Here is an 18157-nt window from a genome sequence, read left to right as displayed (position 1 = left end):
CTGAGCCAGGCGGTGGTGGTACATGCCTTTAATTCCAGCAGCCAGGAAGCAAAGGCAGGTGGGTCTTTGTGAGTTCGAGGCTAGCCTCTGGTCTATAGAGTGAGTTCCAGGACAGCCAGGGCTACACAGAGAAACCCTGTCTCAAAAAACAAGAAACAAAAGCAAACATAAATAAATAAAAAACAATCACATAGGAGCCAGAGAGATGGCCCAGCAGTGAAGAGCACTGTCTATTTGTCCAGAGGACCCAGGTTTGGGTCCCAGCACCCAATATGACAGTTAACAACCATGCACACTTCCAGTTCTAGGGGCCCTGGTGCCCCCATCTGGTCTCCACAGGCACCTGGTGCACAGGCAGGCAGGCAAAGCACCCACACACACAAAATAAAAATTAATCTTTTTTGTTAATGTAGTATATAATACAATGTACTCAATCCTCCTAGATAAATCTAGGTAGCATCTGTTTGTTCTTTCCCATCTCTCTTGTCTTCAGTAAACAGTGCAAACTGAAGATTATTTCCTAGTCATGAGTGGATGAAATCGCAGCGCACAGTACACAGATGCCGCACAGACCACAGAGTGTAGCTTTGCCGAAGTTTGGGGGAAGCAGGCAGAACCGCCTAGTCTAACCCCCTGCCTCAGGATTATAGGCCAGCTACATGCCCTGCACTGGGGAACTTCTTGATAGGGAAACTTAATTATATACTCGTATCTAGATAGTCTTCATTTGCTGCAATCTAGATAGTAAAATAATATTACTAGGCAAACAGAATCATATAATACACACCAAAATAAAGAATAAGTCCCCTGGTGCCAGAGATATGGTTCAGCAGTTAAGAGCAATTGCTGCCCTTACAAAGGACCTGAGTTCAGTTTGCAGCATTTACCTTGGACGGCCACACCCACCTCTAATTCCTTATTCAGGGAATCCAGTACACTACTCTAGCCTCTGCAGGTACCTGTACACATGAGCACATATGCACCGAGACACATAAATAAAAATTTTAAGAAGTTTAAAGATTTTACAAGAACAACTTCCTGTGGGCTAGGGGTTGCACAATGCACAATAGAAACAGATTGGGGCTGTATATGGTGACGTGCACCAACACTTGGGAAGCAGAGACAGGAAAATCAGGAATCTGAGGCCAGCCTTGGCCACCCAGTGAGTTTGAGACTAGCCTGGATTACATTAAAGCTGTGGACAGCAGTGACTTAGGTGCTAGGATGATAGCATTTAATCGAACTGGAGAATGAAGTTCATAGGATTCAAATATACGGTGAAGGGATGATTCAGGCTTAGATAAATATGCAAATAAAAGCCTGGACTCAGGCTGGAGAGATGGCTCAGGGTTTAAGACTGCTCTTCCGAAGGTCCTAAGTTCAAATCCCAGCAACCACATGGTGGCTCACAACCATCCTTAATGAGATCTGATGCCCTCTTCTGGGGTATCTGAAGACAGCTACAGTGTGCTTACATATAATAAATAAATAAATCTTTAAAAACAAAAAACAAAAAAAAAGCCCGGACTCTAAAAGGGGAAGGGTGGGGGCTGGAGAGATGGCTCAGCAGTTAAGAGCACTGACTGCTCTTCCGAAAGGTCCTGAGTTCAATTCCCAGCAACCACATGGTGGCTCACAACCATCTGTAATGAAATTTGACCCCCTCTTCTAGTGTGTCTGAAGACAGCTACAGTGTACTCATATATATAAAATAAATCTTTTTTTTTTTTTGAAAAAAGGAAAGGATGATTTGGAAGATTTTTAAAAACCAGTAAGTTTTTAGCAGAAAGCTTGTCTGAGAGCAGGTTAGAACATGAATCATGAATCCAGGATTGCTGTGAGGACATGGACTGTTAGCCTAAGAAAGTTCCCAGCCGTTGACATATCTATTCAAACGTCCTTCATGAGTCCCCAGTGCGGGGCTTTGAACAAGGTCAGGGCATCAAGTGCTACAGGACCACGTCTAGAACAAACCACGAGGTTCCTTAAAGGTGCTAGGGAGACGGGAACGTCAGTCCTGCTCATGTTGAAAGGAACATAGGAATTTGGAAGTAGACTAGATAGGACACACCTGCCACCTCGCTTGAAGTTCTAAGGTGGAGGAGGGGTAGGGTAGGGAGAGAGGACTATTCAAAGATGCCTAACTCTTCATCTGGGAGAGGATGTCAGGCCCCAGGGGAGTGATAGTCTCTCTTCTACCACCAAGCAGCCATGGACCCAGTCACCACAGCGGGAGCCTAGCCAGGCCTGCCACTTCTACCACATACAGGTCAAAGCATCGCTTTCTCTGTCACCTGTCATCCAGAGTGTCCTCAAAACAAAGCAGAGGCAGTGAGGGAGGCTGAGCACCGTGCACACCACACCTGTCACTGGAGTTGCAGGAGCCTCTGAGAGGGGCTAGAGGATGCTGGCCCTTCTCTTGATCACCTATGGGGTCTTTCCTGTCAAGTGGCAGGGAAGCAAGGTGGGGAGGGGATTGTTTCCTGTTGTGGCTTCAATGCCCTCTAGTGCCTGCACCTGGTTCTGAGGCTTCTGGGTTCTTAGACCCTTGGGTTCAGAGTGTGCTGCGTACCCTGAACTGCTCACCGGCTGCCTTCCTCTCCTACCCCAGGGCATCGCAGGCACAGACGTGGCTAAGGAGGCATCAGACATCATCCTGACTGATGACAACTTCACCAGCATTGTGAAGGCAGTAATGTGGGGGCGGAATGTTTATGACAGCATTTCCAAGTTCCTGCAGTTCCAGCTCACTGTCAATGTGGTGGCCGTGATCGTGGCTTTCACGGGAGCCTGCATCACTCAGGTTGGGCGGGGCTCAGATGGCTGGGGCGGCTCAAGGGCTAAGGAACATAGGGTAGGGGGAACAGCGTATCTACTCAGGAGTAAAGACAAGGGTTTCCTAGTGCTGCTTGGACAGTTATCTCTGCCATGTTTACAGTCTCTACCTGCCTGTTAAGCATGAAGATGTATCTACCACTAATTTAGCTTTTTTTTTTCTGTCAGCAACTATGAAGTGCACTTATGTGGATTAACTTTGTCTTTTCAAAGCAAGCTTGCAAGTCAGATGTTATTATCCCAAATTCAAGGTCTAGTGCGAGCCAGGCCACGTCAACAGAATGATGTCACTGGAAAGTGACGCGGTCTTGGTTTCTGGAGCAAGCTGATCGGCCTGGTTCTTCTTCCTCCCAGGATTCCCCACTGAAAGCGGTGCAGATGTTGTGGGTTAACCTAATCATGGACACGTTTGCTTCCCTGGCCCTGGCCACAGAGCCCCCGACTGATTCTCTGTTGAGGCGTCGCCCCTACGGGCGAAACAAGCCTCTGATCTCTCGCACTATGATGAAGAACATCTTGGGCCATGCTGTGTATCAGCTCGTCATCGTCTTCCTCCTCGTCTTTGCTGGTGAGCGCCACAGTTGGGCAAGGGAGGGCAGCTATTAGGTGCTCGATTTAGTTAGGGACGGAGAATGATGGAGAAGAGACGGTAGTATAGTAGCTGGCGAAGTAGACACACAGGCATACTCGTAGCTTTACAGTGAGTGCTGCCCGTATGCTCATAGCTTACCATCATGCCACACCACAGGGAAACAAACAGGAGTGATGCCAACTGACAGACAAGACCAGATGTTGAGACCAGAGCTGACATTTAAAATATTCCACTGGGTGGGGCTGGAAGAACAGCTCTGCAATTAAAAGTACTTGTAGCTCTTGCAGAGGATCCAGGGCCGGCTCTCAGCACCACGTGGTGGTTCACAACCATCTGTTAATCCAGTTCCAGGAGATCTGATGCCCCTCTTTTGACTTCCAGTGGCACAGACATACATGCAAGCAAAACATTCATATACATAAAACAAAAAAGCATGAATCTAAAAATAATTTTTAAATGTTTTATTTTAAAAAACAACAAACAAAACGTTCAATAACTAGTATAAGTCAGAAATGGCCCGATTAGGGTGGTCTTTCTAATGGCCATAAGCCATCAGCACGGCTGTCCCAGCATGTTCTGTCTCAACCTGAACCCTCACTGAGACCACAGTCATCCTCTAATAATTGTTCTGCCCTACCAGGCGACAAAATGTTTGACATTGACAGTGGGAGGAAGGCGCCTCTCAATTCGCCACCCAGCCAGCACTATACCATTGTTTTCAACACGTTTGTGCTGATGCAACTCTTCAACGAAATCAACTCTCGGAAGATCCACGGTGAGAAGAATGTCTTTGCAGGCGTCTACCGCAACGCCATTTTCTGCTCCGTAGTTTTAGGCACATTCTTCTGCCAGGTAAGACTCTGTCTGGAGTTGGGATAGGAGTTCTGGGAGGCAGGGGGCAGAAGCTTGGGAGCTAGGAGTAAACGCCTTGGGAATCTCAGTTGGCATTCCTGGGCACCTTCAGGTGCTCTGAGGCAAGGAGGCATGTTATCTGCAAGCACAACTTATAAAACCCTTTCGCAACCTTTCTAAATGTGCAGAAGCTCCATATGGTGACCAAGAGACCGGTCGCTATCTTCTTTCTCCCTTCTTCCCATGCCAGCACATATGAAACATGTATGTGTGGGTAGTGTAGGCTCCCCCCCACCCCCCGCCCTTTTGTTCTGAGTGAGCTTATGATTGGAAATGCTGCACCACTCACAGAGGACTGATGGGTTTGTGCATACGTAACTGCTGGGATAACCCTGCCTGGGCTCCTGGTCAATGAAACCAGGGTCAAGAGCACAGTTGCCTGGTAGTAGAAAGATGGATTCCTTCCTGCCCGCCCTAGTTTTGACCGGTGAGCCTAGTTAGAGAGAGGTTCAGTAAGACACTTGGATGCAAAGGATTATGGGAAGGCCATACAACAAAAGAACATCTTCTTGGAGCTGGAGACGTGGCTCCGCAGTTAAGAGGGGCCCAGAGTTTGAATTCCAGCACCTACATCGCTTGACTCATGACCACCTGTAATTCTAGCTGCAGAGGGTCTGACACTCTCTTGCGGCTTCTGTGGCACATGGATCAGGGTACAGACCCACACATAGACACACACACAAAATTTTGAAAATAAATCTTAAAAATGAGCTGGCTTTTTTCTCAGCAAAGCCCCCCCATTTCACGCATGTGCGACACACACACATACACACAAAATATTCCTCTTCTGCAGTGCTTTCTCTCACACACTAGCCTACACCACAGAAAGCCTCCAGCTTTCTCTACTCCTGCCAGACCATATATTAATCGCTGTCATGATACTCATAGCGACCGCATGAGTCCCATTTGAAGTGTTCTATAGAGATTGTATCTGGTGCCCTTCTCCGCCTCTACAGTAGTTCTTTCCTGTTCCACAAGAAAGTTAAATCTTGCACCCACCTGCAGGGGGTGCTGCGGCCCCCAGCCACCTTGGAGGTGTTGGCTGGTGGAAGGCTGTGGCAGGCTGTCCGCCCTTTGCTCTGTTTCAGATCATGATCGTGGAAGTGGGAGGTAAGCCCTTCAGCTGCACAAGCCTTACCATGGAACAGTGGATGTGGTGCCTCTTTATAGGGATTGGAGAACTTCTGTGGGGCCAGGTGAGTGTGGTGTGCACTCTACAGATCTCCAAGGCTGCAGACCTCTCCTCTCTGAGTGAGAGGGACAAGGGACTAGACCTTGTTTCACCTGACCTGACCCTCCCCTTCCCTCCATCACACTTCCAAGCTCCTTTTGTCTTGGGGTGCCAGGTGCCAGGTTGCAGTAACCATTACCTTCACTTCAAGGGCATTAGGTTCTCTGCCCAGACCTAGAGAATGAAAAAAAAAAAAAAAAAAAAAGAGCTTTTTGAAACAAAAGTGGAAATTTTCCATTAAAAAATAAATCTAAGGATCTTAAAAAAAAAAAAAAAAGCAGACGTCACACTAAGGAAGGAGCTGACCCCGAGGCTGTTGAGCCGCTGCTCTAGTTCAGAGCTTTCCCATCTCTCCTGTGCTTCATGGTGACTGGTTGAATGCCCAACTCCCACACGACACATAGCAATCAGTCCTACAAATGCCCCAGAGGTGTGACACGCAGATCAGCGTAGCCTCTGGAAACAGCTGGGCTAGAATCACCCTTCTCTTCACACACTGAGTGGCCATGGACAAGTTACTTAACCACTCCATTTATCAGGGACCGCCACATAGGATAACAGAGTGATCACTAATTGTTGTTAACTGGTCATTTGTTACTCTACCAAAAATATGACAATACCTGTTATAAGTACTCGGTGAGTGTTAATATTAATTACGACAATGTCATCGTAGCTTCAGGTTTCATCCTTCCCTTAATACCATGCCTAGTTCTGGCCTAGGCTGTTCTCTGCAGATCTCAGGTCTGTACTGAGAATCTCCTAGTGCCCCTTCACAAGCTAGAGAGGGGATTGAGGAAGGCATGAAACTCTTAGCTAATTATGTTCCAATTCGTGTCTCTGTCCCTCCACTCAATGTACAACGGGCCCCTCTCCCAGCTTGGTTTGCCCTTGGCCCCATCTTCCTGATGTGTGCCTGCTTTATAGCTCTGTTCTGTTGTCTTAAAAAAGACAAGGATCCCACTGGGAAGGAAGAGCCAAGACAGAGACAGGGTACGAGTGTAATGAGGCTCATGGCTGGGAGAGTTCAGGAATCAAGTCCCCTTCTGGGTGTCCATGAATGCCAGCACCTTCCCAAGAGCAAGCAGCCGGGACAACGGGTTAATCTTCTGAGCAGATTGGTGCTTCTTGGTGCTGCCCAGGTGGGAAAGGCCTGTGGCTTAGGAGCCTCCCAAGGGCCCAGCTCAGGCCAGCTAACATCTTTTCTTCTCCAATGTGGCTGTTGTCCCCTTTGGCTGTGACTGCTCTCAGGTCATCTCTGCAATACCTACCAAGTCTCTGAAGTTCCTGAAGGAGGCTGGCCATGGCAGTGACAAAGATGAGATCAGCAGGGATGCTGAGGGAATGGAAGAGATTGATCTTGCCGAGATGGAGCTTCGCCGAGGCCAGATCCTCTGGGTCCGCGGCCTGAACCGGATTCAGACTCAGGTACTCTGGCTTGTCCTTACCCTGGGAGAAGAAATCTCCCCATCCTGGGAAAGGACAGGAGAGCAGTAATTCCTGGCAGTCAGCACCTTTACCCCTTCATAAGGCTCACTGTTCAAGCACAGCCTGTGTTCCCTAACTTCAGGGCCAACAGGGCCCGAGGTCTCTGGGGGATTCCTCTGGGAGGGAACAGTCAACAGACTGGACCACGATTCGCAGAGTTCCTCCGCTGTTGTTAGCCCTACAACCCATCCCACCCCCAGGTTTGCCAGTCTTCCCACATAAGGTCTATTCCAGCACCACCCATGACCCCAAGACAGGGAATGAATAGTCCCTTCCCTGCCCTGAAAGAAGAAATAAAAGGCCCTGATTTGATAAAACTGGAAGGAAAAGCCAGCATCCCCGGTGGTCACTAGGCATGACCTTCCTGCTGCTGTCGTGGTGAGAACTGTTGTCCAGGGAAGTCTTTGTCAAAGAAGCTCACCTTCTTCCATTGTTCTGCCTTGACGCAAGGCTGCTCTGGGGAATCTGATGATTAAGTAGCTATAAACAGCAGTTTCTCAGTGCCTGACATCTTTGGAAGGATTCAGACTTGCTTCCCAAAAAGGGAATTTCTGAAACAGTGTACAAGCGAGTCCCCCGTTTGTAGCCCTAACCATATCTCCCCCCACCTTCCATGCATAGCTACCTTCTGGGAGAGCCGACTGGCCTTGAAAATGCTTTTTCTCTGCTCCGACCCCTCAGCCTTTTATTGTTTTAGTCCCAAGGTTCCTGAACAAACCCTCAATTCCAAGATCTTGAGGGGACTCTCCTGAGCAAGGCCTGTTTCTTCCTCCCAGCTGGCAAGAGATCAAAATGTTTCATTTTCAAAAATTGGCCTTTGGCTGGTTTAGAAAATTGCCTGGCCAGCCTCCCCCGCCCCCGCTCCCTCCCCTTTAGTACACAGGGCACAGGGAAGAAAAGTGAATTCACATTTTAAACTACTTACCTGGTAGGAACTGTCCTCCCTGGGCAAGACACGAGGTAGAAAAATGGGCAAGATGCGGGTCAGAAACCCTGGGCTCCTTTCCTCTCTTTCCTAGGAAGGGAACCGGGTCATGACCTACATATACCTCCTCATGATATCAAGGCCCCACATCTGCCAGTCCCCACCCCCACCGAGTCCCGTGGGTGCCCGTAGATCTTAGCACCTTGACTCCCATCTCTAAGGCCCCAGTTGCTGTCCTTCAGGTCTGCTCCTTTCAAAATAACCCCTCTGCTTGTCTTCCCTTCAGGATCACCCCCTCCCCCACTGTGTGATTGCTTTTTTTTTTTTTTTTTCTGGTTTTGTTTCTGTTTTTTTTTTTTTTTCCTGGCCAGGATGCCTCATTCCAGAGCCTCCTTGCTTCTTGCCAGTCTTCTTTCTGGGGGAGCTGAGACTCACCGCCCTTCCTTTTCCTGCACTTCCAGTTTGCATTCCCTCTCCGCATCCCTCTGTTTGATCTCACCACACACGTACCTTTAGGCATACTTCTTTCCCTGCTAGAATGTAAGGTAGCTGGGCCAGATTCACTTTAAAACCTAAATCTGAGGCCAACCATGTGGTACACATCTACAACCTCAGGCTTCAGGAGGCTGAGCTGGAAAGATTCCTAGTTAGGCCAGCCTGGGCTGTGGAGCTAGATCCTACCTCAAAGACAGACAAGCAGAAGCCTCACCAGGCTCCAACGCAGCCTATTAAAGATGCCGCTGACAAGCTCCATCCTTACCACTGCAACTGGTACCTAACTGAGCAAATGAGGCTGAGTGTGCTAATTGCATCTTCCCGTGTCCAAAGCCAAGCCCCCTCCCCCCGCCCCCATCAGGAGGGACTTTGTTCAGTCTCCGAAGGGTCCTAACAAAAGCCCTTACTCTCCGGCTGCTGGTCCCCGATTGCAACATGTGGGGTGGGAGATGTTGCTAAGCTCCTGCCCAGTCTTGGCTGGGATTTCCTCTTTCCCTGGTTCTAGGCAGTTCCTCCCTTCACCCTTTAGTCTGGGGGAGGGAAAAGCACTAGAAAGTAAACATTTGAAGAATCAAAGGGCTGGACTCTTAGAATAGTAAACTCAGAAATGCAATTTCAGTGTGGAAGTTGGACCCTGTAACACTCTGAACTCCTAGGAAGGAGCCTCCACCTTCCTCTTGGAACTGGGACCCTCCCAAGGGCAGCCCTCACCTCCTTCAGCTTCAGCCTGCAGGCTACAGTGTGGGGAAACATTTTAGCTCACGATTGGTGCTAAGAGTTTAAAGGCTTCTCCAGAGGCTCTGTTTACAGGAACATAAATCTGACTCAGGAGACACCTGCCTTCTGGAGATGCAGTCACAGGATCCCAACAGATCTCTGAAGGAATCCCATTCTACTTGTTCCTTATGACTTAGGGGTCAAGGAAAGGGGTGGTAAATTGGTTAAGACCCCAGATCACTGCGACTGCAGGAAAGCGATGATGATTGCCTCCACCCCTAGGAAGGAGCAGGCTGAAAGCCAGAGGGCTGCTCTGATGGGCGGGTCAGGGGAGGGGTGCAGCCTCCCAGCACCTCCAGCACCAGTCTGCCAGTGACATCCCCAGCACTTAAGTAATGCAGTGAGGGGAATTGTGTCTCAAGGACCAGGAGAATCCTGAGCTCCACTGCAGCTGGAAGAAGCGTCAAGAAAGATGCCTGCTCCAAACCAAGCCACTCAGTCTAGTAGTCTTTTCACCAAGGCCCACTGTGTGTGGACTACTATACTGTCTGTTGTGATCATAAAAAGAGAGGCTAGAGAATATGGTATGTGGCGGTGTGCCCTAACACTGTACATTCTTCTTTACACACGTGTTAATTTCCTGGGAATTTTGAAAAAAATCAAACAAACAAACAAACAAGCAAAAAAACAAAAATCAATTAGTTGACTTAGTTGGTTTAGAGGCTCCAGAGCCTTACATTTCACTAATATGTACTTTGTTTCTGGTATGTTAAATTGCATGCCTTATTTTTTAAGAGTACAGGTTAACATAATGAAAAAGCTACCTGTTACCAGTGGGAGAAGTTTTTTTGCACCTGTCTATCCTAGCCTACAGGGAAAAAGAAAACCCTAAACCTACCTGGGTGTTTGAAAATCCATTGTCCCTTAAATGGCTGGTGGTTTACAATTACTGCCCTCCCCCGCCCCATCCTCACCTGTTGCTCTGGGTTTGAGGGTCTAGCTCTCTTGCTCTCCTACCCCTCTCCCCCAGCCCTCCTGACCCTGCCTTCCTCTTCCTTCTCTCTGACTGTGGAGCAAAGCTGTCTCACTCTCTGATTCTTTGCAGATTGACGTAATTAACCAATTCCAGACGGGAGTCTCTTTTAAGGGACTAAGGCGACAGAACTTGGCACAGCACCTTGATGTAAAACTGGTTCCTAGCTCCTATTCAGCAGCAGTTGCGTCACTCAGAACTTGCCCCTCCATCTCTTCTGCCATCTCTGCTACCGTTACACCTCCTCCCGTGGGCAGTGAGTGAGAGTATGTTACAATGCATGATTTACTAAAGCAACCACAAGAGAGCACGTGGCATCCACCTTAACCAACCATGGTTACCTGTCCTTTTCCGGGTCCCCCACCCACCCACCCCTTTGATATTTTGACTTAAGGGAAGAAAAGAAAAAAAATTCTCCCCCTACCCCTGCTAAAACCAGGCTGGATACCCTTTGATTTTATTTTTTTAATTTTGGAAAGTTATTAAACCTTAACTATTTTAAAGAAAATAACCCAGTTTTCTGATTGTTCCTCTGCATTGCTCGCTGCTCCTTTCCTTGAGTTGTTTTTTTCTTTGTTTCGCCCTGGTTCTGCTTGTGACTTTGTTCCTCCCCTCCTCTTCTGACTCCGCCTCTTGGTTCCTGGAAGGACTAGGAACTAGTACTTGGGGGTGAGGGAGCCTCTGCCCAGGGGGTGCTTAGCCAGGGTCTGTCCTGATGGAGCCATTGCTGAACTGTTGTTCACTGATTACAGTCCCCTTGACTACCAATGTACTTTTAGCTGGGAACAAAAGTTGTAACTAAGATTGGAAAGAGGAAGTCAGTTCAACCGGTGTTGTCTTACCTCTCAGAGATGACCCTAAAATCAAACTCTAGTTCCAGAACCAATTAATGCACATACGAGTACAAATAAAACTTCTTTTTGGCCCATGTGGTGGTATACGGCACCCCAGCCGTGAGGAAGCTGAGGCAGGAGGATTGTTTGAGCCACCCTACCCCTGCTCCCCTATCTTTTCATCTAGTTTGATTGTCCAGCCATCCCTTTGTATCATACTTTGCACATTCCGTTTTAGGAAACCCTGTCTGTCCAGCCTTAATTAACACCTGTCAGGTTTTAACCTAGGACTCGCTGCTCCCCCTGGTAGATTACTGGACACTTGCTAATGCTGTCCTGTTTCTGGACTATTTAAGTTCCTGGAATGGGAAGCAGAAGGGAGGCTGGCAGCACTGTTTCTAGGGAGGGAAGGCCCTCTGTCATCATGAATGTTACATACCTGAGAATGTTACATACCTGAGTGTCCCTCCCTACAGCCAGCCCTGAGTTGCTAGTTGCCTGTGGTCACCTGATGGTGGGACAGCTTTTCCAGGCTTCAACTTGTTTTTGCCTTTCAGCTACCCATAAAAGTTCTGGTAGGAGTTTGGAATTGAGGGTGGGGCTACCGTGATACAGTTTCTTGAGGCCCTAAGGCAGGCCTGAAGACACTAAATAAGTCTCTGCCCTGCCAAGTGCAAAAACCTCTCCTTCTAGTCCTGCCGCATTCCTCTCCTAATCTCTTCTATTTCTTAGTTCTGCCCTTCCTTTCTAACTAGTCCTGCTGAATCATTCATTCACTTGTTAGGTAGAAAGATCTAGTGCTGGATCTCCTGGGGACAGAGACCAGTGGGCTCAGAGGAGCTGGTAAACCACATACCCTGAGCCCCTAAAAGTTTAGACCAAAGAAGAAATAGACCACACCTACTCTTTCTCTGGCGTGTCTCTTCCCTGGTGGTCGCAGGAGTTGCAGCTGTGTGTTTAATACCACCCCCCTTTTCCCATGAAAAGTTTTAAATCGAAGTTGAATCGAAGTTTTAAATGAGTTCGATTGTGCATCCAATCTCCCAAGGTCCCTAAGGCTTCCCTCTGGAAGGAAGTCCCATACCTCTCTACCCCTAGCATTATATGAAAGGGGCATAGAAAAGTACAGTATTCCAGTGGGGGAAATGGCACCTTCATCAGAGCAGCTAAGCGTCCACGAATGCTCCACACTCACCTTGTGGTCCAGCCTGCTTTGGCTCCCTCCTGGTGAAGGAGTTTACCCTTCATTCCGTCCCCCAGGAAACATTTCCTGGCTAAGCAGGAAGCTCCAGCAGCCCTTCTCGTCCCCACATACCACTCACACACCAGATCCTGTGCTCTAGGCCCAGAGGATGCCAGCCTTGGATCAGCTGGTGATACACTTACTGTGTGACTGACTGTCAGCACATGGTCTCTGAGCCAGCATTAGAGAGTTGAGCATTAGCACGGCCCCATGCCTCTCTGCCACACCCTTTCCCCCCACCCCTGGGCCAGGTGGTTCCCCCCAGTTCCCTGACTCTTCGTCTGGGCTTCCTTCCAGGGGGCTGGTTCCCTTTAGTTTCTAGAAGTCCTAAAGTTTCAGTGGACAACTGCTCTTTGCCTCTCCCAAAGGCGGCCCTATTTTTCCCACCAGCCCCACCCTCTTCACTTTATCTCCTGCATTTGTTTGCCCTTAAGAAGGCTATTAATCACCCCAAGAAGAGGAAGGGCAAGCCAGCAAACAAGCCTCAGACCCTTCAACCCTGATTTTCAAAAGTCAACTTTTTTTATAAAGCACTTAGAATTGTTGCAATAAAGTATTCCAGATGCAAAAACAAAAAAACAAAACAAAACAAAACAAAAACAAAAAACAAAAAACTAGAAGCACGAAGTTTAAAGATATAAAGGTCCCTGCCATCCTGTAGAACTCTGGAAAATGTAGAGATAGCAACATCAGTATTGCTACTGTACCTACTGTACCTGGACCTTAAGGTATTCCTACTGTTACCTACTGTACCTACCTACAGGCTTTAGACCTGCCCCTTGGCCGGGGCATCTATACCAAGGCTAAGGGAGAAGACTGAGTTGGAGCTCACTTTGTCTATCTTGTCTTGCTCAAATATGTCTGTCAAGTATAGGTTACAGAAAACTTGAGACCATCCAAAGATGTGAGGGATCTCACCCAAATCTGAACAGAGGCCACCTGACTGGTAGAATTCACCATCAGATAGCCAATAGAACCACAGGATGGAAAATAGGCCCTCACTGTTGTTCCTGAGGTCCCAGATGCCTTTGCATTTCTTATATATGCTGCAATGTTGAGCTGACTGTTGAGTGGCAGAGTCCCTTGCCTTCCAAGCTCTGGGACACTCCAGTCATAAGTGGGTTTGTATAGAGGAGAGAGGCCAGGGTTGGAAAGCCTTAGCCAGGGAAGAGAGAGCCACAGTTCTGACGGTGAGGCTCCTGTAGACAGTATCCTTGAGGGATCTGTAAAGTTATGAGAGGACCCGGGACAGGAAACCCAGGGTCCTCTCTTTATTTGGCTGACTGTGCACTGCTACCTCCATGCTCTTGCTTCTTCTCTAGGGAAGTCTATGTTGTTTAAACAGCAGAAGAATTAAACAGACACTCTTACCACCTGACATCTGCTCCTCCTCCCTGACCTCCTGACCCTAACAATTTCTTTTGCATCAGTCTAGTTTCTTTTCCAAGGAAGAATGGGTCTGAACCAGACAAGGACTGACCACTTCCCCCCAACAAAAGATACCCTAGAACCACCAGCTTTTCCTGGCCTCCCTCTGTTTCTCTCTGGCATCCAACCCTCCCCAACACCGCATCCCAGTCTACCAACCCAGATTCAAAGCCACCCTTGAGTGACACAGTTCAGACACATAGAATTAGAAAAACAAAGCAGTAACAGCAAAAACACCCAAGGAGTTGATGCTTAGGATTAAGCAAAAACTGCCCCCAGGATTCATCGCAGTCAGTCTTTCCTAGACTCCTGAGTGACCAAGTCCCTTCTATGCAGTAGAAAGAAGGCTGACCAGGCAAGTTTGCCCATTTACCCAGGAACACTGAAAAGTGTCTCCTTCGTTCTTTTCAACTGTCCCGGCAGAAAAGCCCCTCATTTGAGGCCAGCCTCCTGCATCGGGTTTCTCTCCTGGTCCCCTGGATCTTCACACTAGGTTATGCTCCTCCTCACAATATGCAGATGGCTACCTAAAGCAGCATGAATGTGCACTTTGGGTTTGAGCAACGTTGCTGTGAATTGGGCATGGGCGCGCACTTGAAGGATGAACACCAGGCCTTCCTCAGTAGACAGGGAAAGGCTTCTTTTCATACCTGTGTTTTATCTGCATCTTCTAGGAAAAGAGGGTGTGGAGAGGAAGAGCTCCCTTCTGTAGAGGAGGGGACACAGCCGAGGTTGTGGGATATAAAGGGATGTGCATGTCTTCTGAATGAACAGTTAGGGACTTTTAATTTCCCTGCATGCTGTGGAATGAAGATTGGTTTGTCTGCCTGTGCACAGTATCCGTGGTCACTTGTCACCCAGTGTTTATCATGTGCAGTTTGGTGAACGTTGGCTTTCGAGGGGTTGAAACAGATAACAGAGCTGCCGTGTGTGTGTCATTTTCCCGTCCCACATTCACAAGAGGTCTGGCCTCAATACAGAAAGTCACCTGTGTGAATTACCTTTTAGGCTCTTCCATTAATGTCACCTAGTTCCAACATGCTGTCCTCTATCCAAAAGAACTAACCAATTTCTTGGTTTGTTTCATTGTAAGAGTGGATTCTTTGGGGATGCTAAGTTTGCTTTGTACAACCTTTGAGGCATCCTCATTGATGGCTGTCAGTCACTCCACACCCTGTGCTTGAGATCTGAGGCGTGTGATGGTCTGGGTTGTTGAGCCATCATGTTTTGTAGTTTGGGGGGGGGGTGGTGTTTCTCTCCTCAAACCACTAATTTTTCGTGTTCTGCTTGCCAGTTCTCACCTCCCTGTCTTCTCATCCTCTTTTCTCGTTCCCGTGGTTATAGATCCGAGTCGTCAAAGTGTTCCATAGTTTCCATGAAGCCATTCATAAATCCAAGAACCACGCCTCCATCCACACCTTCATGACCCCACCTGAATACGCTGCCGATGAAGAAGTATCGCAATCATTCCTGGATAACCAAGAGGAAATTCCTGCATCGGTTTCTAATTTGGGGACTAGTGTGCTCCTGTTGGATGGTGAAGCTGCCCCACACGACAACACAAATAACAATTCCGTGGACTGCCAACAAGTGCAAATCATTGCCTCCCATCCCGACAGCCCTCTGCAAAACCTGGAGACACCGGTCTGAACTTCCGCTCTCTGAGTTCCACCCCTGCACTCCCTTTTTCTCGTCTTCTATCCCATCTGTATGTGACGGTGGGACTTGTCACTGTTATGTCAGCTACTCCTAAGTGTGTGAGAAGCCCCACCTGGCCATGGAGAAGCAGGAGCACAGACCTACCTGGATTCAGCCAAACCCTGGGAAGGTAACGGGAGATCTGCTCCTCAGATGTACCAGCTGTCATTTAAAGAAATGGTAGCAATCCTCTTAGCATCACCTCAACCCAATGGTCTCCACAGCATTCCCACATATACCACCACCTCCTCTGACTTGGAGATTTTATCCAATGAGTTTCTGCCATTTACATTTACAAGTTAAGTTGTGGGCTCGGCGAGAGACAAATGCCCCGTGTTCTTGTTTCAGTAGAGTGATTATTTGTAAAACATTTTTTTCCCTATTTTGAAAATGTGTACTCTAAGACCTCTATCTCTTTCTGCCCTTCAGTCTGACATCCCTCAAGGTTCTTTGGATCTAATATGACCCCCCTCTCCCTGACGCCGTTATGGTAATAATGGAAAGGACATGGACAAGTTGAGTCAACTTTGGCGCTTTCTGGCCCCAGTAGCACCTTTAATTTTGTTCTAGAGGCAGGCAGATTTCTTTGCTAAAATGGTCTTTTTGGAGCAAATGAGCTGGCGAAATATTTCCCTGTTCTTACCAGGTCAGCACCAACTTCTGAATGTCTTGTCTTCTCTGGTGTATAGAGGTTTTTAGGCGTCAGGGAAATCAGCCCTAACCATGAGGTTTGTGTATGTGAAATCTATAACTTTACCATAGGCCTGAGCATCCTTCTTGCCTGTGGTGGTAGCAAAAGAATGAATGGGTCATGCCCCTGCCTCCTAGCTGGATGAGGAGCTTCAGAATCAACATGGGGCAGGCCTAGGACCAGAAGTCACTGAAGCACACTACTTTCAAGGGTATTTGCCAGGGCTCTCCCAGGGCAGGAGCTTCTGTGTGTGTGTGGGGGGGGTGGGGTGGGGAGGAGTGTGAGTCTTAAGAAGCTTTAGGAAGGGCTAAAGAGCCAGTCCTTCAGGATCTGAGAAAGCTTCCTTCACTTTTGTTGTGCCCTGCAACATTTTCTGTCTCTAAGGAGGTCCCCAACTTCTGCAGACATTTCTAATGTTGAAAATGCATATCCAAAAGAGAACATGAGACACACGCTGGTTCAAGGAGCAAAAGGCCTTACCTGGGAAGCTTCCTGCCCCCCCCACCCCCTTTCACACACCCTCCTCCATCGTCTCTACTGCTGCCTGGGAAAGTCTGTGCCTTTCTGCCGCCCCCCCCCCCTCCCAACACTGCCCAAAGCACCCTCTGCCCACCCGCCCCACTTCTCAGGAGCTGGGAACTTCACCAAAAGGAGCTTTGCCTTACTGGAACAAGAAGGAGGCACCGTCCCAGGTGCTCCATTTGTGTATCTCCGCTGGTCTGATTTAAGCAGGTTTTTTTTTGTGTGCAGGTGGATCGAATTTATGTCCCCGAGTCCCATCTCCTGTTAGGTCAGTGAAGCCTGCCTCCCTCTTTCTAGGGTAATGGGACTAAAAGAGTGCATGAGGCTTGTGAGAACCAGCTAGACTTCCGTGTGGGAGAGAAAGGTAAATGAACTTGCCCACTCGTAGCCTCTCCTAGCGCTCTTCCTCCCACTCCACCTTTCACCCACTCTGCCGGGGAGGGGGAGGGGGAGGGGAGGGAAGGAGCAAGCACTGTTCCACACCCATTCCAGCATAGTCCATCCTTACAGGAAGCAGGGAGAAGGTTTTGATTTGGACTTTGTAAAGTTTACACACTTCAGCAACCTTCCCTCGTTGGGGGGGAGGGGAAGTATCTCACTCGAGGTGTTGGTTGTTCAACTACATATAAATATATATACATATATATATGTATGTGTATATATATTTAAGTACATTACAAGATTTGATTCTGTCAACTCTTTTATTACCTCAGATCATTTTTAAAAAGTAAGCCAATAACGAGTTTCAAAGGCCATTTTACCATCCTTGCTCCCAAACGACTCTTGTGGTGCCTAACAGGTTATTCCTGAGGGCTTATGTCTACTTTTTTGTAGTTTCCATAGTAAGAGAGAAAATATAGACATATTATGCAAAAAAATACAGTTTTCTTTAGGTCAGAAACTGACATTTATGAGTCAGATATATATGTATATACATATATATATACATATATATATATATATATATATATATATATATATGTATGTATAGTTAAAGAATTTCAAATAAAGTGCCACCATGTCACACTGAGGAGAGGAGCACACCACCGGCTGTTTGGCATGACATGTTTCTCAGTACATTTGTAATTGGTTGACAACAACAACAACCAATATACCATCTTTCTCCAAACAGCCATCTTTATATTCAGAAAAAAAATTGTTGGGTTCTAGACTTTTTTAATATAAATTTTGTTGATACGGAATTGAGTAAGTTCAAGTGTTTCTGTGCATATGTTTTTCTATGGGTTTTTTTTTTTTTCTATTCAGTTTCAGTAATCCAGGTGGCAGTGAGTAAATATGACATAAGTTAGTGACACTTTCCCTGAAATGGTGCTTCGGATTTGAGAGAGGTGTGATGGGGAGAGAGAGAATATATCCTAGAGCCTTCTTTTGATAAACTTGGACAGCCAGGTACAAACCTGCAGGTAGTGAGGGAAACACCCAAGAAGAGGCTCCTTAGCTGCCGGCCGGCCACGGGTGGATGCTGGATGCTGCCGAGATGCTGGAGAGCCGGGCTT

At 47.8% G+C, this 18157-nt stretch overlaps 1 protein-coding gene across 6 annotated transcripts in view; it reads left to right on the top strand.

Moving 5' to 3' along the window:
* The window catches only part of Atp2b4 (ATPase plasma membrane Ca2+ transporting 4), a 98257-nt gene extending 80359 nt beyond the window's left edge, over nt 1–17898 (top strand). For 4 of the 6 annotated variants that reach the window (XM_052200427.1, XM_052200424.1, XM_052200426.1 and 1 more), the window contains 6 exons: nt 2612–2803; nt 3190–3403; nt 4068–4279; nt 5428–5535; nt 6819–6995; nt 15074–17898. In XM_052200427.1, the coding sequence (XP_052056387.1) occupies nt 2612–2803; nt 3190–3403; nt 4068–4279; nt 5428–5535; nt 6819–6995; nt 15074–15379 (1209 nt within the window). In that variant the 3' untranslated portion in view covers nt 15380–17898. Of the gene's footprint in view, nt 1–2611; nt 2804–3189; nt 3404–4067; nt 4280–5427; nt 5536–6818; nt 6996–10297; nt 10492–15073 lie in introns of all 6 variants that reach the window. The other 2 variants (XM_052200429.1, XM_052200428.1) reach the window with 1 other exon arrangement.
* Nucleotides 17899–18157: the final 259 nt, after the last annotated feature.

The sequence above is a fragment of the Apodemus sylvaticus genome, chromosome 12 (genome assembly GCF_947179515.1).
Source record: "Apodemus sylvaticus chromosome 12, mApoSyl1.1, whole genome shotgun sequence".
Classification (NCBI taxonomy): domain Eukaryota; kingdom Metazoa; phylum Chordata; class Mammalia; order Rodentia; family Muridae; genus Apodemus; species Apodemus sylvaticus.
Note: the sequence above shows the minus strand (reverse complement) of the source record. Positions and strands in the feature narration are given on the sequence as shown.